Below are 27755 nucleotides of genomic sequence, written 5' to 3'. Positions count from 1 at the left end.
AGATATCTCAATACCGAGATTTGTGATGAGTGAGCCGAAGTCATCAATTCAAATTCATGCCTTTTCTGACGCATCGATGAGAGCCTATGGAGGATGCGTCTATATTCGTTGCGAATCTACAGAAGGTTTTTAAGTCTCGTTGTTGACTGCAAAGTCGAAAGTAGCGCCGCTTAAGACAAAGACGCTCCCCCGTCTTGAGTTATGTGCCGCTCACCTTCTCGCATACCTCTGCCGTAAAATCAAGACTCTTATAAAAGTACTGATCGAACGCAGTATATTTTGGTCAGATTCAGGAGTTTATCTTCATTGGATACGTTCCCATCCATCATCGTTGTCAACGTTCGTATCAAATAGAGTTGCTGAGATTCAAGAGTGGTCCGAGGACAGCACGTGGCGGCATGTACCAACTAAACAGAATCCGGCAGATATCGTGTTAAGAGGTGGAGACTTAAAGAAGACGGTGGAATCGATCTGGTTTACAGGTTCATCGTTTTTAACGGAGCCGGAAGATAAGTGGCCAACGAGTCCCCGGTTTGATCCGTCACCAGAGGTGTTGCAGATGGAAGTAAAAAGAATGCGGTCGGATTAACTTCATATTTATTGGAAGTGATAGAAGGATTTGCTTCTCACTTTAAACTGCTGAGAGTGTTTGTTTACATGTTCCGCTTTATAAAGAAGTGTAAAAAATTGGTAGTTCCTTTTGATAGTGTACCTTCACCTGTCGAATATCAAGAAGCTTTTAATAAAATTGTCCAGATAGTTCAAGAGAACGAGTATCGAGAGGAAATTAAAAATATTCGAAAAAAACTTGTTGTTGGTCCAAGTCTATGAAGCTTCTCAGACTGGGCTTGCCTTTTCGTTGTTTTGGGTCGGGGGGCGACTAGCTAATGCTCCTATATCGTACGATGCCAAGTTTCCCAAGTATCTCAATTTGTCCAGAGCTATGTCCGATACTTGCACGAGTCGAATTTTCACTGGTGAGTCTCTTGCGACAGCGTGTTTGGATAATAAACGCGCAGGAAGTCTGCAGTCAGATAGTACGGTCATGCATACGCTGTTTTAAATGCAAGCCTCATCTGATGACTCAAATCATGGGAGATTTACCCTTAGATCGAATACGTGCTCTCCGCCCATTCTCCATATGTGGCGTGGATTTCTGTGGCCCTATTGAAACGACGTTGAAAATTCGTGGTAGGCCACCCTAGGCGTCCTACATTGCCCTTTTTGTTTGTTTTACGTCCAAGGCAGTTCATTTAGAAGTAGTATCTGATTTATCACTAACTCCTTTTTATTGGCATTTCAAAGGTTCGTTGAGCGCCGAGGATGTCCGCAGATGGTGCACTGCGACAACGCGACGAACTTCGTCGGAGCGAGTCGCCACTTCGCGGCACTGCGGCAAAAAATCAAGGACGAGGCGAACGAACTGAGACAATACGCATCAAAAAAAGGATGCGTATTTGCGTTCATACCGCCGCGGGCTCCGCTCATGGGTGGTCGATGGGAGGCAGGTGTCAAATCTGCAAAGCACCTACTCCTACGTGCGGTGGGCAGCGCACGGTTGACCGCAGAGGAGCTGCAGACCGTCCTCGTTGGAGTCGAAGCCGTAATGAATTCGAGGCCCCTGGGCGCCCTCAGTCAGGACCCAAGCGACGGCGAGGCGTTGACTCCCGGGCACTTGTTGACTGGTCAACCGCTCATCGCCCCACCAGCACTGCGGACCCCGGACCAGCAGGGTCTAACGTGCTTGCGGCGATGGCGGCTTGTCTCGTCAATTAAGCAAACGTTTTGGCAGCGATGGCCTTCAGGTGCGGTCGAAGTGGTATCGGGAGCAGGAGGACTTCAGGAAGGGCGATCTGGTTCTAGTCGCGGAACATCACCAGCCACCCCAACAGTGGATCCCCGCCAGGGTCGTCGAAACAAACGCCGGCGCGGACGGAAGGGTCAGGGTCGCCGTCGTGAGGACTAGCGCTGGAGCGATTTTCAAGAGGGCGATCCATAAGCTGGCGATGCTGCCGGTTGGTTGAAGCCAGAGGCCTTCAACGGGGCTGGTGTAGCATAATTAGATTTGATTAGGTTATCATAATTAAATACTGTATTAATAATAATAATAATAATTAAATACATAATAAAATAGTGCTCTCTCATAATTAATTAAGAAAGGAATATGCTCTTATTCTTATATACACTGTTACTCCAGAGCGCTCGCAAGGTTCAATTGACTTTTTTTGGGAAATGCCATATAACTGAACAATCGGAATTGGCATAACTTTGGTGTCTTTTAAGCTAGAATGATTTTAAGCAAAATTTCATAAGGATCGGCCGACTATATCCTAAAGCCGCCATATGACTGAACGATCGGAAATGGCACAACCTTAACTGCAAGGGTATATCAACTTCAGCTCCGCACGAAGTTAGCTTTCCTTTCTTGGTTTTGGTAATATCTGTTTACTAAACTGTGAAAAAAAATGTTTACAATAAAAAAAATGATATTAAACGAAAGGTATTGAAGTGATGTTTATGTGGATAAATAATACAGGGTTGTCCATATTCGACGGACCCATCTGACGACGCCATAACTTTTGACAGAGATGGCAGATCGCTTAATGACATACCGCGTTTGAAGCGTCAGTCCAAGCAGATTTTTACCATGGAACAATACACGCCACGCGAGCGCTCTGAAATAGTTGAAATTTACATTCACCACAACAAGTCAATTGTGAAAACTCAACGTGCTTTTAAAAAATTAAAAAGTGTGAAAAGTGCGCCTTCTAAGAACACCATTAAGCGTTTATATTGCCGTATTTACGCCACTGAAAATCCTGAGAAGATTCAAGAAGTGCCTCTTCACGACGAAAAAGTCACAGTTTGGTGCGGCGTTCGATCGATTTTCTGGAGAAATTTTTTCCGGGCCGTTTGATGTCGAAAAGTGGTGATTTGGACTGGCCACCGCGTTCGCCCGATTTGACGCCGCCTGACTTCTTCTTGTGGGTCTTGAAGTCAAAGGTTTACGTTAACAAGCCAAGGACCCTAGAAGAGCTCAAGGACAACATTCGTGAAGAAATAGCCGCCGCTAATGTTGGCGAAAACGGTGGAAAATGCTGCAAAAAGGGCACAATACGCCATCAACGCCAGAGGCGGCCATTTGAAAGATATCATATTCAAAAATTTATGTAAACAAATCTACTTGGAACAAATTAAATGATTAAGATTGCTAACCGCCAAATTTTTATTTTTTTCTTTGATTTAAAAAAAAAAAACATGGGTCCGTCGAATATGGTATGTGCAGATTGAATTAAATCTCTGGAAGTAACATCACTCTAATACTTTTCGATTAATATCACCTTTTTGTTACTAAACAGTTTTTTCATGGGATATTAGCTAAAAACTAAAAAAGGAAGATTTTCAAAAATATCTCCAAATCAGTTTTTAAGAAAAATAAACGGATGTCATTTTCGAGTTCTCCCAAATTCCCAATTCTCCCACCCCAAATTACTATAAAAAACACATTTTTACCGAAGTTCATATTACGTGTAAACTAGTGTAATTGATTGGGTGTTTGAAAAGCTTAGGTAAGCGAAGGTAAAGGGAAAAAAATTTAGATAAGTAAATATAATAACTCTATATCTTCTTTAATACTGCCATTCAAAACTCGACCTTAGATTTTTTCTAGAGTGAGCTAGTCAGGATATATAAGGCCAGTGCTTTATTGGTCCGCTTTCCCGTATAGTTTGGCTTTTCCCTGTCATGAGAATAAAATTCATACTCGCGAAAATAAATTTTAGTCGACGCGTTTAAGGAACTTTGCGCTACGTCGAAACAATTCGAAAAATTACATTAAAAATATTAAAGCTGCCCCATTAGTTCAAGAAATGTACTGGGGAACTCTATAACTTATTATAAAATAGAAAATCTTCTAGAACTAAACAATATCCCAATAAATTAGAATAAGATTCTTTCGTGCGATTTTCAAGTAATGTGGAATAAACGCTACCAGCTTTTTGGTAGCGGCCGAATTACACACTTTCTATTCAAATTTTCAATATTTATCGTGGGTCAATTAACTCTATGGCGAATATACAATAACAAAGTGCTTAGACGCCGAAGCTATACCAAAGCTTCCAAAAGCCCATGCGCTACAAATAACAACAAAGTGCATGCAAAACTGACAAGACAAGAATAAATACTGATAACAACCGCTGCAGCTAAACATATTATGATTATTTTTAAATGGTTTTGTTGGTGGCTACTTGGCCCAATAAATATAGTTATAAATATAGTGTTATGTTGAAGGACCTCCTTTTTAGAAACCGACAACCCAATGGGTGAACCCTACAGCCGTGCTGCGAGGTAAGAGCAAGGTAGGTTACATATCCAACGTTAACCCGACAGACAACCGACGAGCCTTTTTAAAGGAAAAGGCGAAGAAGAAAAGCCGACATAGGAGCAGATCAGCGGAAAAGGAAGAGCAGAACAGCAACAACATTGTAATACTATCAAGTGTTTTCGATAGCTTCAAATCAAAAAAAGAAGGCAGGCGCAGTTGTATATGAGTTATTATTTAAGGGTAAATTTAGGTCCCAAATCAGCATTCGCTCTGTAATATAACATACGCTCCTAACTACAATAAAGCGCGTGCAAAACTGAAAGAAAGACACACAAGAATAAAAGCTGATAAATAGCTGTCGTTGCCTCCTTGGCGGAGTCCATAACCGATAAAATGCAAAAATTAAATTAATGATCTGGATAAGCAGACATCATTGGATCTCAGCAGCTGATGCAGAGCTCATGATTCCTTGCATATGATCATTGCATCGGTCAGACAACTCTAGCGTTATGAGGCCACTATAGTCGAACTTTAACTCGGGGGAGTAACGTATGGTCCCCTTAACTATGGTTAGCTGGTCAATGTTAATGAAAGTAAGGTCAATGTTAAAGAAAGTACGTGCTAGATAATAGTTCTGGGTCTGCTGAATCAGATCGCTTGGTTTTAGGATTCTGCCGAGCTTGCTGGTTTTGCTCGCTCCGATTAGTCGGTTATTCTTACCGCTGATATTGCTGATTTCAGTTTCTGGCGCAATTCCGGTCTATTGGAGCTGGGTTATTTGGTGTTGGCACTAGGAGCCAACTAACAGTGGAAAAATAGCAGAACTTGAGCAGTGAAGGAAAGTTAGCCTGATATTAAAACTTTTTTAATCGATGGTAATTTTGATCGAGTTGTTAGAAACTCATAAGGTGAGTCATAATGTTTTAATTACTGCAATCTATCATTACGACGATTCTGATCAGGCGCAACATAATAGGCTTCCCATGTTTGGTTTTGGATCGGATCAGCAAGCATGAAGCAGTACGACCGCTAGAACAACACCCATGGAATCAGTTGAACACACCTAGAGCTTTGTAATGACCCAATTTTAATCTTATTCTGTACCGCGATAATGTGACGTAACCAGCAGTCCAGAAAGAGTGAAGCCCTAAAATACACATGCTGTAGGGAAAATGAAGACTGGTGCCGCTGCAGCTCAGTGTTTCGGCTTAAGCGAGCAGCCAGAAATGAGTGCGAGTTTTCGTGATGATTTGCCTTCGTGATTTCGTGAGCCTGAATAGGATAAATTTAGTTGCAGCAGTGCTATCCCGTGCCGACCTTGCCTGTGAGCATGGAACACTTTCGGTAAAGCAGATTTGCACAACCACTACCACGGCGAACCTCGATAGCTGCGCCAAATTGTATCGACTCCCACCCCAAATTACGATTATGTATAATTTTTCTTTATTTTAGTATTAAACATTTTTAACATCGCATAAATGTAAGCTCGAATAAGTATGAGTTAATTTGTACAGGTTCTTATCTTAACTTTAGTTTCATAAACAAACCAAAAAGCCTTGAACGAAAGACCAGACAAGCCTTTTTCCCATTTGTATAACTTATCCTTTGTAATAAATTAAACAGTGAATGTTCACTGTTTTATCATCTTGGGTCCAAGATCGATGCAGAACCGGAAAAGCTGAGTGAGTAAACCACCAAGAGTAATTGTAAGTGAATTTAAATACAGTGGGAAATCATGGACATTCCTTACCTTTCCTTTCTGGATGATAGGCTAAATCGTAATATTTTTTTTTCTTATACAAATTGACCCCAGACTACAGCGAGTAGCGTTCACTACAAACATAAAAACGCGTGCTGAACTGCAACAACAACTCAAGGCGCACACGTTCAGCAGTAATGTAGAATTTTCTGGATCACAGGGACCCTAAAGGAAGAGGTTCAAAATGCAGACGCCGATTAGATGCCATAATTGTGGGAAACTTGGACATAAGGCAATTGAGGGTCGCAAGAGTAGAACAAAAGAGCGAAACGAGACTAGACCAGGCCATAGCAACAACAGAACAACGATGGCACGAGAGAGATCAACAGTAACTTGTTTCAAGTGTGGTGGCGTTGGACATATGGCATCAGTGTGTACGAGGGAAACAGTAACCGCGAGCCGAAGCAGCAACGAAAGAAGGGTAGAAATGTGCGCAGTACATCAGCCTAACGGGACTGCAATTCAATTTGGTTTCCATTTTTAAAAACTTCGGTAAAAGAATTTATAACATGGATGTTTTGAGAGGCATAGGCGACAACGTTGTTAAGAGCAATATGCAAATTCTATACCATACAAATCTCTGAATTTAATTATACCCTTGCAGAGGGAATAATAATTTTGGTCAAAAGTGTGCAACGCAGTGAAGGAGACATCTCCGACCCTATAAAGTATATATATTCTTAATCAGGATCACCTCCTGAGTCGATATGAGCATGTCCGTCTGTCCGTCTGTCCGTTTCTACGCAAACTAGTCTCTCATTTTTAAAGCTATTGAGTTAAAACTTTGCACACATCCTTCTTTCCTTTGCAGGTAGTACATAAGTCGGAACGGCCGAGATTGGTAGACTATATCCTATAGCTACCATATAACTGATGGGACTTTCTATGCATTCTAATTTGGGCCAACTTATCCGATCTGCCAAATTTCATAAGGATCGGCCGTCTATATCCTATAGCTGCCATATAACTGACTAAGGGAGATTGATTTGATGCCTTTTTGGGCAAAATAATTGATGCCAAATTTCTTAAGAATCGGCCGTCTATATACGATCCGTTACATATCTAATAATATAAGATGCGTGGCGCCACCTAGCGGACTGCGACTCAACTGTAAGGGTATATAAACTTCGGCTCCGCCCGAAGTTAGCTTTCCTTTCTTGTTGAGCTTGGTTTTGGAGTAACCTTAGAAAGAGATAGATTCGATATCTACAGAACTCAAACCGACATACTGGCCAAATATTCCCAATTTCTCATTGATGGCATTCCAAATAGACGTGTTACTACAGGTTCTTTAGAAATCCGTTTAGTGAACATAAACAAAACGGTACAGACACGACTATATCGTCTTAGCGAGGGTGAGAAAGAAATAGTGAGAGAAAAGATTCAGCAAATGCTAAATTTTTTTAGTCCATTGTTACTAGTTAAAAAGAAGGACGGCAGTGATAGACTATGCATAGATTATCGAGAAATATCGAGAATAATTATACCCTGCTATTAATATCAGACCAAATAGATCGCCTGCGAGACGGTAAATATTTCTCTAGCCTAAACATGGAACGAAAAGCATGAGTAAATTCGCAAAAAAATTATTAAGGTGCTGACTAGTGATTTTATTTTATTAAAACAAAGCGGTATTGACACCGCGGTTCATCGTTGGTGGTTCTGCAGTCATACGAATTCCAGGTGGAATACAAGGAAGCCAAATCCCGTCACTATAGTAGAGCAGGAAAGTTTGACTAAGGTAGTAGAGGTACGAGTTAACTTGGCAACTTAACCCACAACTGGCTTATATTCGAACAGAAGCGTGATCAAGACATATCGCAAATTTATATAGTGATGAAATGCAGAAAGAAATAGCAAATTCTTATGAAATCAGGAATAGTTTGCTGCATCGTAAAATTTAAAGAAATGGGAAGACACGATTCTTGCCAGTCATACCCAGGGCATTTAGGGGGTCAGTTGTTAATCATGTTCACGAGGCATTGCAGCACTTGGGGTGGCAAAAAAACCCTAGATACGATTTACGAGCAATATTGGTTTGATGGAATGTCAAAATACGTGCAAAGGTTTGTAGAAAATTGTGTGACATGTAAATTGTCAAAATCGGTGTCAGGTAAAATACAATCGGAGTTACATCCCATTCCCAAGGTAGACATTAGACATCTGCATGAGTGGCAAAAAACCCACATTCAAATGCACAATGCTAAAAATGAGTTGAGTGAATTTGAGAGCAAAGCCAACATGATGTGAGAGGGTTGGATCTCTTACGCCTACTCATTTGCACAATCATTTGGTAGAAGGAGACGAATTGAGTGAATTGAGAACGTTGAAAACAGAGACGTTTCATTCAAATGATTCAAGTTGTAAATGTAAATAAAAGGAAATAAAAACAAATTAAATGCAGCGAATTTATATCTAATTTAAATTGGAATGCAAAAACATTATTTTGTTAATATTTTCAAAGTTAGTGGCTATTTGACAACGCTTCTCTGTTATCAAATTTCTTACGTTTGAAAAGGTCCGTTCCGAAGCCGCGCTGCTCGCTGGAATGCAAAATATTTTGCAGCTTGTTTTGTGCAATAGCGGAAAAAATTGCTTATTCAAATGCCACCAAGCTAAAGCATTAAAATCAGGAGTGTATGCAACCTTAATATTGGAATATACAGAAATTTCTTGTTCCACCTTCTCCTGTATTGTCTCAAATTTGAGGACATCGAAATAATCGGCAAATTCATCATCTATTAACTGGGCTTCATTATTGTTGAGGTCAGAATTGTCTTGAAGAAATTGACTCATAATAATTTTGCAATCATTAATAATGGTCTCTTTCTAAGTTTGTGAGAATTGAATTAGTTTGTTAGTTGGGGGAAAAAGGAACAAAGCTATGTTATGGTATTTTGACAAATTTGGAGTGCCCGAATGATAAGAAACAACTCGAACGATTCGGGTATACATGACATTGACATATTTCTCATTTCACTTTTCGTTTCGTTCATTCCCTGTCATTTCGTTTGACGTCTCAAATTACGAGAGGAACCTAAGCTTACATTCATACTATTTCATTTCATTTCCAACATTCCACTCACTCTATTCTATTCGATTCGAATGTACTCTATTAGACGTATGTGATGAATGTAATCATGCAGATGTCTAGTAGACATATAATAGCATACGGTACACATAGATATTTGGGGGAAATTAAGTGGAAAAAAGGACGAGAAGGAATACGTCATCGTTCAAATTTATGCCTTCACTAAGTTCGTTTACCTGTACCACACCTAGAACTTGGACACGGTGAACTGCATACAGTCAGTAAAGTCTGCGATATCAATATTTGGTGTTCCTAACAGAATTATAGCGGAGCAAGGTAGATGCTTCACAAGTAGCGAGTTTCGAAAATTCTGTTCCAATAACAAAATTGACCTCAATGTAGTAGCAACGGGTGCCAGTAGAGCAAATGGCCAGGTGGAGCGTGTCATGAGTGTGCTAGAGGGCATGCTAACGGCTGTAGAGACGAGTGAACGAATGTGGCAAGAGGCATTGGGCGAAGTAAAATTGACAATAAACTGTACCATGAACCGGGTAACTAACCATAGTCCATTAGAGCTGATGATTGGCAAAGAAGCGAGGGAATGCTCACTGTAAATGAGGAAGAGCGCGTAGACCCGAATAAGGCTAGGAAGGAAGCTAAGGAAGGTATAAGTAAGAATGCTCATTGTATGATAAGGCAAGAATGGATAAAAGCATACTCAGGTAGTAAGGCATAAAATTGGCGATCATGTATTACTGAATAACGAAGAGCGGCACCAAACAAAGTTGGATCCAAAATTAAAGGGACCATTCGAAATTGTGCAATTGTGCTAGATGGTGACCGATATTTTTTAAAATCATTGACAACTAGACGAGTGTATAAATATTAACATGATAGTGTGCGTAGAGTGCCTAAAGATTAAGAGACTTTTGAATTAGCAGAAGAGCTTGACGACGGCAAAAAAGTAGTACGTGCAAGCAAGAGATCTCTGACCTAAAAGGGGTGCAGAGGAAAGATTTTATGCAGAAGAGAGCGTAGTAATCTGATTTGTATGAAAGAAGCTTGTTAAAGTGATGATTTGATGATAAGTTTGGTAACCAAATTGGTAACCAGATGATTGAGCTTGAGCGGAAGAGAGCGTGTACTCTAAAATATGTAAAAGAGAAGAAAGTTATCCTGCGAAGCTAATCTCTGATGGATATTCAAGTGGTTGGATTTGTACGGAAAAGAGCTTGTACTCTAGAGAATTTTAGAAGTGTTATCCCGACAAACTAACGCTTGAAGGCACAAGAAGTGCAATTGAATTTGTCTTGAAGTATAAGTAAGCCTTGTAATCATAGGGATAAGATAAATAATTTGGGATATTAATAATGATGTGTTAGGATAAATCTTGTACTATGCAGAGCAACACGAGGTCGTGTTAAAGTCAGGAAGGCCGTGTATTTACTGATTAATTATAAGTTAAGTGTATAGTATAAGAGGAAATAAATAGGAATGAAGAGAGAATGAAGAGAGAGAAGCTTTTCGAATGAGAGCGCGGTAGGGAAGGAGAGTAAAGCTAAGCGTGGCACAATGATGAAAAGGAGGAAGAGGAGAGGGAAGGCAATCAAGAACAGCCCTCAGAAGTGAACGGACGTGAAATAAGATCATTGCGACTCGCTGCGCGTGGTGAAATACAAAATGGCAGAGGAAAACGACCACCATTTTCCGAAAAATACATGACTAAAGAACGCATCCATAGATTTCGATAGGCGTCACCCAATCAGCAGCCTTGCATATCGGTAAATGTCAACATGCATCTCATAGGCTAGCTGGGAGAACTTCCAGTAAAAATCTTTCACTAAAAATAAGGTCCTCTAACTCCTCCTGGAGCGTGGTGAATCTATGGCGCAACCCCTTCACCACGATCCTAGGGTCATAAGTATAGACTCCTCACTAAGAATTGCGGCAATGACTTTAATATGCAGGGTCTGCTTCTCCATGCAGGTAACCTATTCTTTTTTCCTGTGAAATAGGTCGACATTCAAGTGGGAGTCACAAATGAGCTTTTTTTTTAAAAGAAGTGAGTGTAAATGACATGTGCTTGTAAATAATTCCGAAAACCATCCTAAAAAAACGAGTTAGCTCCTATAAGTTGAGGGGGTGTATCATGGAAAAAGTATTGAACTACAAAGGAGTTGCAAATATGGATAATTAGTTTTTCAAATAACTTTGAAGTTGCTTATAGTCTATAAATGCGTCTAAAATTGGCATAGACTGATTGCTTTTGCCTTTTTTATGCACAGGCATAAATTAGGATTCCTACCTGAAGAAAAAAATCAAAGTTTGAAAAGTTTGGAAAACAAACTGGTTTAACCTTAAGACCCGATTTAAACAAAATATGAGCTTATTTTTTAACATCATGTATATAATAATAATGTTATGTGATAATGTGATAAGACTGTTATGAGTCTAAACCGCCTGCTTTTGGGAGAAAGAAGTTAGTACTTAGCTGTACTTAAAAAAATACTCTCAATGTGCAATAATCGACACGCGCTTACAATAAAACATAGTACAGTGAGGTTCGAGTGAAAATCGTGCAACGAAGGTTCTGGGTTCTCCACATGTTCACATCTCCACAAAACTCCACATGTTTTTAATAGAAAGATCGCGTTGGCAATGGTAACTTTTGGGTACAATGTGAATTAATTGCGAATTTCATGAGTCCGAGAGAACTATCCAAAAGGCTAGAGAAATTTTAAAAGGCTCTTTTTAAATTTCACTGATGGCTGGTAAAATTATAAAAATACCCAAAATCGTCGAAAACTAAAATGTGTGATTTACGTTATACTTTGATATATATTCTTATGTTCAAATTTAAGCCCAGCTTATCCATTGCGGCGAACTCGCAAAAGAGCGAATATGAGATGTTTCTTGAGCCCCCGCTCCACCGTATGTTAACTTATACTAGTCATTAGAGATGACAAATTTAAACACATATATGAACTACAAAAATCATAAATAATAATAATTAAGTGATTAAAATTCTCGGTAACCGGAATGATTACATCGTTGTCTACGACTTGTCTTATAACATTTGTGAGCTCCGAATAATTTCTACTGAATTTCGGCAATGCCAAACTAGAAAGTCGAGGTCTAGTTCCGGCTACAGAAAATGCATTAACTGGAAGGGAGCCTTCAGCAACATTTAAAATGGTCAACTACGACATTATCCATGCTATGGTCGTTATTACCAGTTCTGCTCCAAATTTATCTTCCCCATCTAATAGTTTGATCTGGTCATGTAACCTTTACATATTGTCTCATTTAATAACTGAAGCCGGCAAATTATAGTTTATGTTTATTGGTCATTAAAAAAATAAATTAGTTTCAGTTTAATAACACAGACCGACAATTTCCAATATTTTTTTCCTCCACGAGACTCTTGTGCTTGGTTCTATGAATAATAATGTAAACTCGTTTTAAGAGTGTAACGCTACTAGCTTTTTGAGAGCTTCAATAAGGAAGCCAAGGGTTCATTGTTCGATTTTAATATTTCAATATTTTTTTTGGGGTAAATTCCGCCCATAAAAAAAAGGTAGCGGACGGTCAATATCAAATCTAAAATACAAGTGCTTAAGTAAGAGCAGGGGGGAGCATAAGAAGGTCTAAAGTGCATGCGCTGCAAAGAACAACAAAGGGCAGCGAAAATGGGAGAATCAAAGAAGATGGATCTGCTGATAACGAGCAATTAGTGGACCGCGGCGGCTGGTCCCACTGAGAGAACTAATTATTGATAATTTCATTGAATGATGCTGGCACAAGTCCCAACAAAGAGAATTTAGGGATCTTGAACTGTTAACTAGCGATTAAAAGCTATCGCGTTGAAACTTTGCACACATCCTTCTTTTGTTTGCAGGCAGTATATAAGTCGGAACGTCCGAGATCGGTCGACTATATCCTATAGCTGTCATAGAACGATCGGAATTGGCATAACTTTGTTGTTTTTAAAGTTAGAAAAATGGAACTTGGCACAGATTCCATTTTGGCAAAGTAATCCGCTTTTCCAAATTTCATAATGATCGTCCGACTATATCCTATAGCTACCATACAACTGAACGATCGGAAATGGCACAACGTTGCTAGTTGTAAAGATACTTGGGGTTGTCTCCAAAATTTTTTGAAAACAACTGATTTAATGGTGAAACTTTCATATACTATATATGATCCGACATATATATAATAATATAAGCTGCTACCTAACTGCAAGGGTATATCAACTTCGACTCCGCCCGAAGTTAGCTTTCCATTCTTGTTTTAATTTATTTTGTTTATGGACACTGATGAGCAAAACTGTAACACGAATTCAGCCCTCTAATTTCGAAGGTCTGTCGGTTCAATTCAGGATAACTAGTCAGTCCTTCTATAGATTTTGACTATAACTCCGGGGCCTACCTTTACTCCCGCGAGTTAAAGTTTGGCAATAATGGCCGCCCCGACGTGATCCTTTTCTATAGGATCACAACGGAACTATAGCCATACGGCAGTTAAAACTTTTGTGAAAAAAAAATACCCAGCCATGGGATCCGAATCAGACCCTGTAATACAGATGCTCTTGGATGAGCAAATTGAAAGGAATACATCTATCCAAAAGCTGATCAGAAACTTTAAAAAAGCCTCAATAGAGCGACACTCAAAGAAGGTTATTTCGATGAGTGACTAAGACAACTCACCAATGCATGGCCCTATGTGGACCCGATTTAAAAAAAAACGATGCGAAGCTCCACGAGCAAGAACTAAGTCCAGACAATGAATATTTTACAAAGAGCAAGGCACTCACACCCTTGTGAAATAATATGAAGCCATATTTTTGATGGAATACCATCAGGGTCAGGCCCGTCACAGCGGCCCCGAAAAACTGGTGAAAGCCTCGAGTCCAAGAAATATCTTAGGGGTAGCGGGAAAGTTCTTACAGAGGACCCAAATATCACCTCACTAAAGGAAAAGAAGTTTCTTTGTACACCAGGAAAAATATTAATGATTTCTAAAACTAGATTGTGGCTGGCCATCAAAACTTTATTGATTTGATTCCAAGCATTAATACAGATGGACGTACTAGCGATCGATTCCAGGTGTAGCAAGCGGAATCTTTTACTTTTCTGCCCGACATCCGCCTCAACGTTTGCAATGCCGGCGGTCGAAAATCCAAAGTTTGACGGAGAATTCCGGCAATATCTCCGATTCTACGAAATTTTAATGGAATTTGTAACTCAGTATCATCACTTGGTACTTAAAGTAACCTTCTTAGAGCCTTAGGTTCTAACCAAATTGTTTAAGGATCGGCCGATTATATCTTATAGCTGCCATGTAACTAAACGATGGGAAATGGCGTAACTTTGGTAAACCATGGCGTAAACTTTAAAGATACTTGGGTCTGTTTTAAAAATTTTAATTAGAAAATTGATTCGATGGTGAAATTTGACGGTGAAGCTGCCACCTATCTGCAAGGGAATATCAACTTTGGCTCCTCCCGAAGCTATCTTTTTTTCTTTCTTGTTTTACTTGGGGTTGTTTCCAAAATTTTTTTAAATTTAATTTAATGGTGAAACTTTCATATACTATATACGATCCGACATAAATATAATAGTATAAGCTGCTACCTATCTGCAAGGGAATATCAACTTTGGCTCCTCCCGAAGTAATCTTTCTGTTGAGCTATCAGCGTTTTGATAGCGGCCGAATTAACAATACGAGGTTCAATTTTATAATTCAATTTATTATGGGTCAATTTAACCCCAAAACAAATTCCGCGGCCGAACCAAAACAATGCCGAATTACAAGTGCATAAAACCTAAGAGCTTGCGCAGAAGCTCCACTAAAGCTCCCAAAGTGCATGCGCTACAAAAGAACAACAAAGCGCATGCGAATCTGGGAGAAACAAAGAATATGGTACAGCTGATAACGGGTAATTAGTGGACCGCTAAGAGCACTGAGATTAGTGTACACTGAGAGAGTTAAATATAAATAATTATGTTATTTGATGCTGGCACAAGTCCCAACGTCCTCCCCCCGTTGAATTCCGAAATTGCGCGTAGGCGCACCTTTCGATTGCAGGATCGGGAGCCTTCACGGCTGGAGCAGCAGCCACCTTGGCAGCTGCAGACGGCGGCACCAGCGATGCGGACGACCTCCCCCCATTGGAAGGGTGCAGGCTAGAGTCCAGAATGGAGTCAGACCTGGCCAGATGAGGGATTAACAGCAGCTACGGGGTTAAGAGCAGCAGCTTTAGAAAATCCATCGCAGACAACTGCCAGATGCGATGTGGAAATAGCGACCACGGGGGGAGCGGTGGCCAGCAGGGGCACTGACGAGACGCAATTGCCCACGTCCTGGCTATCATGATCGTTGTTCAGGTTTCGCTCCAATTTCAAATCCTGAAAACCCGATTGGATGTCGCGGTCCAGCGAAGAATCCTGACTGCATGAGCGACGATTTACCAAGAGACCACCATGCACTTTCGTAGCCTCTATGGTTGGTTTGGTCAATGACGGAGCAATGGGAAAAGTGGTGCCGTCGAGACGAGTGGAGTGTTCAGGCACCCTCATGGAGTACCTTGCCATTCCCACCTGAATATCAACGCGCACATCAGCGGAGAACTTCCAGAATAATCCACTCCCAATTTCACTAGAGCTCAATCGCTCTAACTCATCCTGGAGTGTGGTGAATTTCTTGCAATGTAATGGAAACAACAGAAACAAATTGTCCTTTACAAAGTTTCCCTTATGCACTTTAATGATCACAAATCAAACCGGGCGCGATCACGTCGGGGTCACCAAGGTTGAGCTATCAGCGTTTTGATAGCGGCCGAATTAACAAGACGAGGTTCAATTTTATAATTCAATTTACTATGGGTCAATTTAACCCCAAAACAAATTCCGCGGCCGAACCAAAACAATACAAGTGCATAAAACCTAAGAGCTGGCCCAGAAGCTCCACCAAAGCTCCCCAAGTGCATGCGCTACAAAAGAACAACAAAGCGCATGCGAATCTGGGAAAAACAAAGAATATGGTACAGCTGATAACGGGCAATTAGTGGACCGCTGCGGCTAGTTACACTGAGAGAGTTAAATAGAAATAATTATGTTATTTGATGCTGGCACAAGTCCCAACACTTTCCTTTCTTGTTTTCGTTTTTGTTCGCTTTGTTTTATATCTTAACTGGCTCTTTTTTGAAACCCTAAGAGTGTATATATTCTTAATAAGGATGACCTCCTGAGTTGATGTAAGCATATCCGTATGTCCGTTCGTTTGTCTGTCTGTCTTTTTGTCTGTCTGTTTCTACGCAAACTAGTCTCTTAGTTATAAAGCTATCGAGTTGACACACATCCTTTTTTTGTTTGCAGGGAGTATATAGGTCGGAACGGACGGGGTCGACTATATCCCATAGCTGACATATTACAGATTTATCCTTGTTTGACGGATTGGATTGCTGACATTGAAATGGTGGAAACAGCCCCTTTAAAAATAGCAAGGTTGTGCCATTTCCGATCGTTCAGTTACATGGCAGCTATGGGATATAGTAGGCCGATCCATATAAATTTTGGCAGATGGGATTACTTTGCCCAAAATGGAATCTGTACCAAGTCCCATCTTTCTCACTTAAAAAATAAAAATATTTTGGCATTTCCGATAAATTTGTAATATGTCAGCTATAGGATATAGTCGCCCTTTTTTTCGGATTTTCCAGCGGTGTATAAGGTGCGGTAAACTTATGCCGCTCGCCGAGCCCTTCGAGGAACCTCTTGAAGCTCCTGCTGTTGAACTGGATACCATTGTCGGTCACCATCACCTTTGGTATCCTGTACCGGGAAACAAACCATTTACGGATAGCTTTATGCAGCGCCTCAATTTTCGCTTTCCTCAGCGAAGCCATTTGCGTCCACTTTGAGAACCTGTTCAATGTACCTAATATGAATGTGTTTCCGTGCATTTTCTCATCAAATGCCACGACCTACATTTAATCTACCTTAATTTGGGAAATCTGAGGTAGCTGTTGGAACCGATGAACTGACGTACCCGATAACTGAGACAACTGAGCCTGAGGAAGAAAACAGATCCGATAAGGGACGATAGGCGGTGGCCAAGAGCTCTATACGCCAATCTATATGTAGTAACATTGTCATTTTAGATTGGGCTGGGTTAAGACGGCAAACGGTTTCCTCCTAGAGAGGCTCCGACACGCTTAGACCGTATTAGGTCCCTTGTGAAACCGTAGACTGGATGTCATTTCCTCGTCCCTAGGGGGACGCATGGTCTAACAGTTTCCCATGAGGTTTCCCCGTGAGGCTTTGGTAAATTTTTGTATCCTGTTCGGATCCATTTTTTACTTCTCCGAGATGTCGGTTAATAACCTATTACCTAGGTGGAATAGTCTACAAGACAGGTCTGGGCAGTGATATAGAAGGAGCTTGACAGTTTCTTCCTCCTTTTCGTTCCTAATGCAGCGGCAGTCGTCGTTGTACTGTGAATTCATTCGTCTTGCATGCTTTTCCACTAGTCAGTGCCCCTGGGTGTCTCTTGTAGCAGTGCTGGTGGGTCCTGTTAATCCTTAGTAAATGATATTTCCTTTTCTATAAGATATTTGCCCAGAATTGGCGGCCACAGGGAAATTTCGAGCGGATTCCCAGCTGTGCTGTTTGTTTTTTTTTTTGGCTTCCTCAGTTGAAGTTTATATGCGGCTATTAGTAGCTATACCACTCCACCCTAGAGCGGTGAGGTGGTGATCAATTCATCTGCTATGCAGTTGCCTGTGATTTCCTTGTGACCAGGGACCCAGAAGAGGCTTATGAAATACTGATTGGCATTTATTGAAGAGACGATCCACAGCCTGAAACTGTTTTCGAGTTTCTGGTGATCGAGCTGATCGATTTAATAGCCGCTTAGATTACATTTTCATTTTAGACGGTAAAAAAAAATAAAATAAACAACGGACTGGGTTCCTTATAAAAAGTTAACAGTTTTTAGAAGAAAATTTGTCTCAAACAACAACCGAACAGAGCTCGTTACTCAGTACCATAACCGCGGTGTATCGGTTACTCTGTGTGATGTTCCGCTGTTTCAGGGTAAGCAGTAGGCACCATAGCCCGCATGCACGTTTCACACATCCCTACGTTCTTCCGAATACCCCTTTGCATCTATTGTGCACCCAAAGATGAAACTGTTTAGAATAATCTAAAAGACTTTGAAACGAATAAACAGCGTAGAGAATATCATCAACTTCTATTTTTTTTTTCTCGCAGTTTTGCATGTGCTTTGCTTTTAATTCTTAGTATAAGTGTGTGTAGCCCCCGCCTCGCCTCTAAACAACTGCATTGTTTCAAGCTTCTCTTGCTAAGCTTTTATTTACTTGTATATTCGGTATTAATTTGAGCGGCTGCTTATTTTAGGAATAAATTTAATTTTTAAATATTGAAAATTTGAGCTACAACTTGTTTATTTATTCTGCCGCTATTACAAACTACTAAATGCATTACAAACTATTCAGCATAATTCAAAATATTTTTTTTGTTTTTTCTTAATATTTTTTTTCTCATTTCTATTTAAGTTCTTTCTTTTTTAAGGTTCTTATCTACACACACTTGACGTTTTCAAAGACACCGTGAACTCTCCTTCTGTTGTTATTTTCTATTTGTGTATGAGGATCCGAAAAGAATAAAGATAATCCGTTGTACAAGAGATTTAAATTGTGATACAGAACCACTGGGCTTTTTATCTACATCATTATTTAATGTGTGTATCATCAAAGTTATGGATAATGGAAAGTGCTGCCAAATTGCGGAAATTAGTTTTTAAATTTAATTTGTTGTTTGGAATTTCTTATAACACTAAGCAATTTGAAGAGGAATTAATAGGAACAATAAACCGACGATTTTGGGCATAATATCCGGAATAAGTGCCCGACAAATACGACTTTTTACATTAATTTAATTATACCCGGACAAGGTACAGAGTAGAGTACAAGGAGTATATTGTATTCGTGTGAATATATGTAACAGGGGTATAATCTCCGACCCCATAAAGTACATCTATTCTTGATCAGTATCAAAAGCGGAACATATATAACCATGTCCTTATGAATGGGTGGATCTTAGAGACCAGAAGACAATTTATACTGACTATTTATATAGTATACTATATAACTATTCAATTTTATATGTAGACTTCTATAATACCCACGCAGATCAAGTTTCTTTTTTATTTTTTTGCCGGGCTCCCTACCGCCCAAAAAATATCATATTTCTGAAGGGTTGGTTCAGGAAAATTGTGGAAAAATTTAGTCTTCAAACTATTTTTATACCCTTGCAGTGGGTATTTTTCAAATTTTAGTCAAAAGTGTGCAACGCAGTAGAGGAAACTGAGTCGATATAATCATGACCGTCTGTTTCTACGCAAACTCGACTCTCAGTTTTACTTGAAACTACTTCTTTTGAAACTTTGCACACATCTTTCTTTTATTTGAATAAGTCGGAACGGCCGGAATGGGTCGACTATATCCTGAACCATAGGAAATGGTACAATTTTTATTAGAAAAATTAATTTGATTGTGAAATTCTCATAAGGATCGGATAACTGTATACGTTCCGATATATATAAGTTAAGGTGTCCAATGGTCGGTCACCTGATTAAGAATACTCCGTTCATGATTCGATGTGCGTGATTACAATTTATTGTTGGTTTCTTAAGTTAACAATTGTTCAATAGTGAGTTAAGAATGGGTTCTTAAGTGTAGAATTCTTAGATTGGGTTAAAGATGTCCAAGTTCGGCTTAGATGTTCAGCGGTCCGGAGAAGACTGGCTACGCCGAGTTGAGACCCTCCGGTCATCGGTTCGGAATAGGCTGATCTCCCACTCCAATTCTATACGCGGTGTCAGCGTGTGTGGCGTCGGCGTGTGTGGTGTCGGCAGATGTGGAGTCAGCTTTCCCGCAACACTTTAGTCAGCGTACATAGTTGCACACTTGTGACTTAGTTGCACTCTTGTGACATACCCGGATGTACTTGAACCCACAGCACTTGAATATTGGGAATTGTGCTTATGTTGTGGATTCGGGTTTAAGAGTCCGGGTCGAGTTCAGGGCGTAGTGGTAGGGGGCGAATAGTGCTGAGTAAATGGTAGGGGGCGAATAGTGCTGAGCAGAGGGAGGGGCCCGAATGTGCCGGGTGATAACTCCTCCCCCTCTAAAAGTCTGCGTCCCGCGGATCAATTAATAGAATGATGGGCTGTTGTTGATGTCTTCTTTGTGTTCTCCAGATCTTCGGTGATAACTCTCGTGGTTGGTATTCCTTTGGTGGAGGTCAGCTTCCTCCAGATGATGAACAGGATCAAGAAGACTACTAGTGTTAGAGAAGCCTCCAAGACGTAGGAAAAAGTTACGCCTCGTGAGACGCCAGACATCGCCTGTGTGTTTTGGGCGTTGATGTCATCAACATAACCAAGGGAAGGTCTGTAGCCGGTTACCATAATGTTGGTTAGTACCGGTGGTAAGGCCATAGGGTGATTTGCAGAATGGGCGGTGAAGTTTTTGTTTCGGACTGCGACGACTTCATTGTTGAACTGGACTATGTACGTCCCTTCCAGTTGGTAGTCCCTTTCGAGTGTTGTAAGCGATCCATTATAATTGGAGAGGAATAATGTCCCATCCTCAACTAACTGCACGACTTCTTCGTTGCTCCGAAGGTATGAGCAAGATGCATGGCCACCCTTCAGGAGCCGTGGAATGCATGAGTTCTCCTCCAAGGCTATTAAATCCTCTTCTGGGCAGACTGTTATATTGCCGATGGTGGAACAGCTGCCCACTACTGCATACGTTTCCTCTCTGTTCAGTGCGAACTTGTGGTGCTCGAGCACTATTTGTCTTCCGCCTGATACTGTTGGATACAAGCGTACAAGTTCGTATCTCCTGCTTGATACTTTGGGGAGAGCCAGGACGTATAGTAGCGTCGTGCCATTGGAGAGTATCGTTGGCCGGGAAAATTCCACTGCTTCCACAGCGTTTTGGTACGGGAGATCGTTGACTTCCGTGAGCATGGTTTCAATTTCTTCGTGATCCAGAAGATTTGAATTCGTCACTCCCGTTTTGGCAAGTTGGCAGGCCCTCGTGATTTCCGCCACTTGGCCAGCCAGGATAATTGCCTTATGCAGTGTTGCTGTAACTGCGTGGAGGTCTCCGTCAATCGCATTGACTCTCGCTACCACATCATTTAGTTCTTGAATCGATTTGTGGCTTGCGTCGAAGAGTCGAGCGTTGATCCGAATCTGCTGGTTGTTGTTTTCGCTGATCATCTTTTCCGAGTTGAGTACCGCATTCCAGTCCTCTGCATCCGGTGATCCTGCTATCCATTTCCAGGCTGAACCCATCCAGTTTACCGCTCGAGCTCTGCGTGTTGTTGGCCTCATTACTCTGTTCATCCCTTCCGCTGCCTGCTCCAGGTAATGCCTCGTTATAGTTTTGATGCGTTGATCCGACAGGGTTGCCGCATCCCGGCTAGTTTCGTCCACTAGCTGCATCATCCTCGATATGTCGATGACGTGAACCAGTTTGAATATTCCGTTGATGCGCCATACTCCTCCTTGTTGCAGTGGTACGACGGGTGCGTCATATTTGTATATGCGCGCGGCTGACATGAGACCGATGGTTGTGAGGCTTATAGGGCATTAATCAAGAATGAAAGAAAAGCTAGTGTATATACTATTCATACTTATAATATCTTATTCTACGTTTAATGTTTTGTGAAAGTGTTGAAATAATAAAAAAGTTTTTTGTGGTTTGTTTTTTTCTTAAAAAATAGAGGGTCGTAAAGCGCTCTTCAATTCCTCAAGTCTGCTTTGTGTAGAATTTTCCCTGATTTAGTTTTTATTGTCACTTCGCGATTCTCTTGGACCTCCTCTGGTCTGAAACGTTGTTTCTCTTTAGTTTTAATCTGCTTATTAGCGACGAAAACCTTATCCCCCGATTCATATTGTTTAGGTTCGGACCTATTTTTATTATGACCTATATTGGCCATAGCCTGGTTTCGTTCAATCAGGCCTCTAACATCTTCAAGTGTTTTTTCCTTGAAGTTAGATAAACCCTGATAGTTAATGCGCGATGCGCGGTTTAAGAATAGGTCAACGGGCTTTTTGTTGGTCACTGAATGGACAGAGTTGTTGTATCTGTCTACAGCGATCAGCGCTAACTGTGCACTTGTGAATTTGGGATGTTCGAATTTTAAGCACCGGTAGATTTCCAAAAAGGTGGAATGAAATCTTTCCACTTGACCGTTGACTTCACTCCTCTGAGTAGGGGTATAGTACAATTCAATCTCCAATGTACGGAGATAGTTTAATACCGTCGGACAAAGGAGACCCCTCTCGTTGTCTGACACTATCATTCTAGGCACCGTAAAGTAGTGAAGGGCCTCTAACAGTGTTTCGCGGAGGTGAATTGATGCCTTGGATTGTAGGGGAAAAAGTTTGGCGAATTTCGTGAATTTGTCAATACAGCTTAGATAAACCTTTTTTTCTAGTGTGAATACGTCGATATGCAGTATTTCGCATGGGTAGTTTGGGATGGGTGTCGGTTGCAACTCTGGTTTATTGGGATGACGCTCGTATTTGAATCGTTTGCAGCAGTCGCACGATGACAACTGGGCACGAACCGTACTTGTCATTCTGGGAAAATAGAATTTCTCCAAAATTTGAATAGTGACTTCCTTTGGACCTCTGTGGGCCCTGCGATGTTCCCTTTCTATTATCTCGGAGATTTGCTCTGGATCGGACAAATCCTTTTCCAATCTTTGCGTTATTCGAATTTTATATAGCTTAAAATTCTCAAAGCATGTAGATTGGAAGGATGGGAGGTAAGTTTCAGAAATCTTTACTCCATTAATTATTGAGGGTTTTAAATGTTTTTCGAGAATGTTCACTAAACCGGACATGGTCCCGTCGTTAAGTGGTATTAAATGACGGTGAGTACTCAAGCTGGTTTTCATCAAAAACCAGCTGATTCCTGAACGCATTGATTGGTGCTTCTACATGAGGTATCAATTGAGAAGCATCCTCAAGCGCACTGTGAACGGTAGCCAAGGAGTCAGTTTCAGAGGCAGTGCACGTTGTTGACCCGAGGTAGTTAACTTGCGTTGTGATACGCGAAAGGGCGTCAGCGACGACGTTGGATTTACCGGGCGTATAAGAAATTGCGGCGCCATATTCTTCAATTCGCGACTTCCATCGCTTGAGTTTCGCGTTGAAGTTGCGATTGCTCAACGCGTACGTAAGTGGTTGGTGATCGGTGTATACCTTGATTGACCCTGCGCCATAAAGATAAGATCTAAGATTATCTAATGCCCATACTATCGCGAGCATTTCTTTCTCTATGGTAGCGTAGTTTTCCTCGGTTTCGTTCAATGCACGAGAAATGTAAGCTATTGGTCGGTCCTTGCCCTGCTCGTCTTGGGACAGAACAGCACCTATGGCATAGTCCGACGCGTCAGTGGTCAAATGGAATGGTTTACTAAAATCGGGGAAAGCCAGGACTTCAGAGGAGGCAAGAATTGCCTTCAGGTCATTAAAGGCCTGTAAAGCTACGCCATCCAGTTCGATCGGAACCTTCCTAGATTGCGATGCTTTAATTCTAGCGTACTCTCCTCTTGTCAAATTCGTCAATGGTTTCGCGATTGTCGCATAGTCCTGAACGAATTTCCTGTAATATGAGGCCATTCCAAGAAAACTTTTCAGCTCCTTCACGTTAGTAGGGGGCTTCATATCGGTTATTGCTTTCACCTTCTGGTCGTTTGCTTTAATACCGTCCTGCGTAACAATATAACCTAAGAACTCAACTTGTGTGGAGAGGAAACGTGTTTTCCCCAAGTTTACATGCAGTTTGGCCTTCCGAAGATTTTGGAAAACCGCACGCAAATTGTTCCAATGACTCTGATAGTCTTCGCCGAAAACAATAATATCGTCGATGTAGACATAGCAGATTTTTCCGATGTGTTCTCTCAAAACATCGTCAATCATCCGCTGGAAGATTGCCGGGGCATTTTTTAGGCCAAATGGTAGACGAAGGAATTCGTATTTCCCATTGAGGGTGGAGAAGGCCGTTTTAGGGATGTCTTTTTCGTTCATGTGAATTTGGTGGAAGCCAGACGTCAGATCAATCGTCGTGAAATACTTGGCTTTCCCAAGGCTGGCCAGAGTAGAATTTATATCCGGTATCGGGTAAGTATCGGATATCGTAACCGCATTTAGGCGCTTGAAGTCGATAACCATGCGATACTGCTTCTCACCATTTGGTTTAGGTTTTTTTGGGACAATCCAGATCGGAGAGTTATACGGGCTGGCAGATGGCCTTATTATTCCCCCGTCTAAGAGTTCTTGTATTTGCTTTTCAACCTCCCCCCTCATGTTCGCGGGGTATGGGTAACTGCGAGTGAAAATGGGGTCTTGAGTGTTAGTACGTATTTCGGCCTTAACGGTTGTATTTACCGATTCCCCTGACGAAAGTGGTTCAAAAATTGTTGCAAATTCTTTAAGTAGATTGTCCAGCGCTTGTTTGGTTTCGTCGTCATGATCGCCGTCAATCAGGGCATGGACATTGGAGGAATATCTCGCCAGAAGGGGTATCTGGGTACCAGGGGATATTAACAGAAGATCGTTTTTTCGATCAATTAGGGCTTTTGCTTCCCTGAGAGTATCGTCACCGATGATACCGTCGAAGGAATTCAGACCAGGCAGAACGTAGAAGGTGGTAATTGCGTCATTGCCAATGGGCTCAAAGAATCGTCCTATCAGGCAATGCGTGATTTTAACATTACCAGCAGCAGATTCAACATAAAAGGGAGTGGATAAGGGGATGGAGCCGGCGGAGTGTTTTTGGCTAACAAAGTTCTTATTCGCGCCGGTGTCGATAAGAAACTTCAACTTGTTGCCATTTCGCGCGACGTATTCTATGTATGGCACGCTGGTTAGGCGTCCGTCATAAAATTTGCCTCATCGTTAACGTTCTCGTTGTCGGCCTTATGGTATGGGGCATCATACTCAAGGCTCGAGTCGTGGGCGCTCACCGCTTCGTCTACGTAAGTAGCTTGACAAGCGGAATTTTGCGTGTCGGTTTCGGGCATTGTCACCACGCTGGACGGAACTGCCGCCATGTGGTACAATCTTTGTGCCTTCTTGAAGGGATTCGGGCCGGGTGCGGACCCATACACGGAGTCGTTTCCACGGCGCATGCCAAAGCCGGATTGATACGACTGACCGGACCGATTTGATTCCATTTTAATGGCTGGTCGTGGTCCCTGGAATCTGTTAAAGCCCCGTGAATTGCCGGATGAACCATCATTGAAGGTTGCACCCACCGGTGCCCTTACTGGTGGTTGGAATGAAGGCGGAAACCGTGGGGCCATCGGAGGCGCATAGCGTGATGCGTTTGTTGGGTAGCGGGGTTGGAAAAATGGGGTGAACTTATTTGTATGTTCCATTCGTGCATTACCCCTGACCGATACATTTTGTAGCTCCAGGCAAAAGGAATATGCCTCAGGCAAGTTCTTCGGACCCCGAATTATCAGTAATTTAGAGGCATCGCCGTTGAGTCCTCTTACAAAAACATCCAGCGCTTTGTCCCTATACATCTCAATCAGGGCACTGGCCACGTTATGCGCATGCTCTGATTGTTTTAATTTGTTTAGGATCAAGGAAAAGTGATTATTGACGTCATTGTAGAATTGATCTAGGGTTCTACCTGCCTGTGTCAACTGGCTTAATTGATACTCAAGGGTTCGGACGTCCCGCTTGTCGGCGTAGTGAAGCGAGAGGACCCGCTTAATTTCCGACCAATCATCGTCCTCCACATTATAAGAAGAAAGCGCCAAATCGGCGTCACCTCTTATTTTCTGCCTAATATAAAGAATTATGGTCCTATACAAGGGCTTGCCTATAATGATTTCATAATCATTGACAATGGCTTGCGCCCTGTTAATCCAGGACACAAATTTCCCGGGCTCCCCCTCGAAAGTCTGGAGTTCCTTAACGCAATCTGGCAAAGTAGATGTTTCTTTTAATTCATATTCGGTGCGCGGACGGACCAAGGGAACGGGTTGGATTACCGCGGGATTACGTCTTTCATGGTCTTGCTCGAGGGTGGCTACCCTCGTCCCGACTTTCCTGATATCCTCTTTAACTGCTACGACCTGATCTAAGAGGGTCTTAAGGCTCTCGTCAAACTTTTGCAGGGTGGCCTTGATTTCTTCCATTTCAACAGCAAGGGGAAAAATGTTTTATTCAGAAAAATATAATAGACCTATGTCAAGGGGTCTCAAGAGAATGACGCGTAAGTCGAATGCAAAAATAATAAGTAAGTAATTTTAATATCTTTAAATTCTAGAAATATAACCTTTAGTATTCGTAAATGATGGTTGAACTTCTGTGTTCTTTAATAAAATTTTTAATAGTTGTTTTTGGCTTACAGTATAATTTTCGATATTTGTAAATGGTGTTTGGATTTTTTATTGATTGGGTTTATGTTAAGGGGAATATTCAATTTTGTAGCTGTATTTTTAATAGTTGTTTTTGGCTTACAGTATAATTTTCGATATTTGTAAATGGGGTTTGGATTTTTTATTGATTGTGTTTATGTTAAGGGGAATATTCAATTTTGTCTGATTTTATTGTCTTGAGGAGGAAGAGAGGAAGCGCTTTACTCACCCTTTACAACTATCTGTGTGTCGATATCCGTGTGTCTTGGAGTGCTCGTGTTCGTCTTCAACTTCTTCTGATAATTAGAAAAAGAAATTTTTTTAAATATGAGGAATGGCAGAATATAATATTATTTAATTCTAATAGGGTGTAGAGTGAGTGTGTATTATGGGTGCTGTTTCGTTGCATATCTTGTATACTTTCAGTTTTCCTTTTTTGTTGCATACTTTAAGTTTTTCTTTTTTTGTTGCATATCTTAAGTGTAATTTTTGTTGCATACTTTTAGTTTTTTCTTTTTCGTTCGTTTCAGTTTTTCTTTTTGTTTCGTGCTTTTGGGTTTTCTTTTGTTCTGTGTGTTGTAAAATCTGGTTTTTGGGTTTGTCTCGTGTTCTTGTATTTTCTTGGCACTGGGCGCGGTGGTCCGTATTGTTCCGTTTTGGCCCGCAGGCCTACTCAGGTACGGTTGCTCACACAACCCACTGGGCAGCTTTTTTTGGGTGCATTGCACACCTCTTAGCGTTTCCAGCAGATTGCCACACACCATTTTTATCTTTTATTTTTTAATTTATTTTTCTTGCCACACGCGAATAAGCTTCACGGTGGTTCTCTTATTTTTTTATACGCACGGCAATGTTTTAGCACTCGCGGATATGCCAGTGGCAAACCGCCGCAGTGGGTAATTCCGTTTCTTTTCTTTTATAACGCGACACAACCCTTTTTTATATTTTATTTTTTCCTTTTGTTATACTTCTTGCCACACGCGAATGTCTTCGCGGTGGTTCTCTTATTTTTTTATATGAAGTAATATTTTTGCACCCGCGAATATGCTATGATAGCAAACCGCCGCGGTGGGTAATTACTTCATTACTTTTATTTCAACACATATTTTTCTTCTTTTTCTTTTTAATTTCGTTTCATATTTCGTAATTCTT

General features: G+C 41.1%; 2 protein-coding genes across 4 annotated transcripts in view; one reads left to right on the top strand and one right to left on the bottom strand.

Annotated features, from left to right (window-relative positions):
* LOC6502706 (growth/differentiation factor 8) overlaps positions 1–27755 on the top strand; it is a 410457-nt gene that overhangs the window by 127060 nt on the left and 255642 nt on the right. Inside the window, exon 5 of one of the 3 annotated variants that reach the window (XM_044717611.1) lies at positions 18714–18934. The exons of 1 other annotated variant lie outside the window; for it this stretch is intronic. In XM_044717611.1, the coding sequence (XP_044573546.1) occupies positions 18714–18808 (95 nt within the window). In that variant the 3' untranslated portion in view covers positions 18809–18934. Of the gene's footprint in view, positions 1–1305; positions 2257–18713; positions 18935–27755 lie in introns of those variants that run through there. One more of the 3 variants, XM_044717610.1, reaches the window with a different exon arrangement.
* LOC123257709 lies at positions 20257–21836 on the bottom strand. The gene has a single exon (XM_044717612.1). The coding sequence runs from the start codon at positions 21775–21777 to the stop codon at positions 20353–20355; it is 1425 nt and encodes a 474-aa protein (XP_044573547.1). The 5' UTR covers positions 21778–21836; the 3' UTR covers positions 20257–20352.

The sequence above is a fragment of the Drosophila ananassae genome, assembly GCF_017639315.1.
Source record: "Drosophila ananassae strain 14024-0371.13 chromosome 4 unlocalized genomic scaffold, ASM1763931v2 tig00000054, whole genome shotgun sequence".
In the NCBI taxonomy this organism is placed as follows: domain Eukaryota; kingdom Metazoa; phylum Arthropoda; class Insecta; order Diptera; family Drosophilidae; genus Drosophila; species Drosophila ananassae.
Note: the sequence above shows the minus strand (reverse complement) of the source record. Positions and strands in the feature narration are given on the sequence as shown.

Excerpts from the sequence above, each read along its gene's own strand:
- LOC123257709 (XM_044717612.1), bottom strand. The coding sequence starts at position 21,777 with ATGTCAGCCGCGCGCATATACAAATATGACGCACCCGTCGTACCACTG.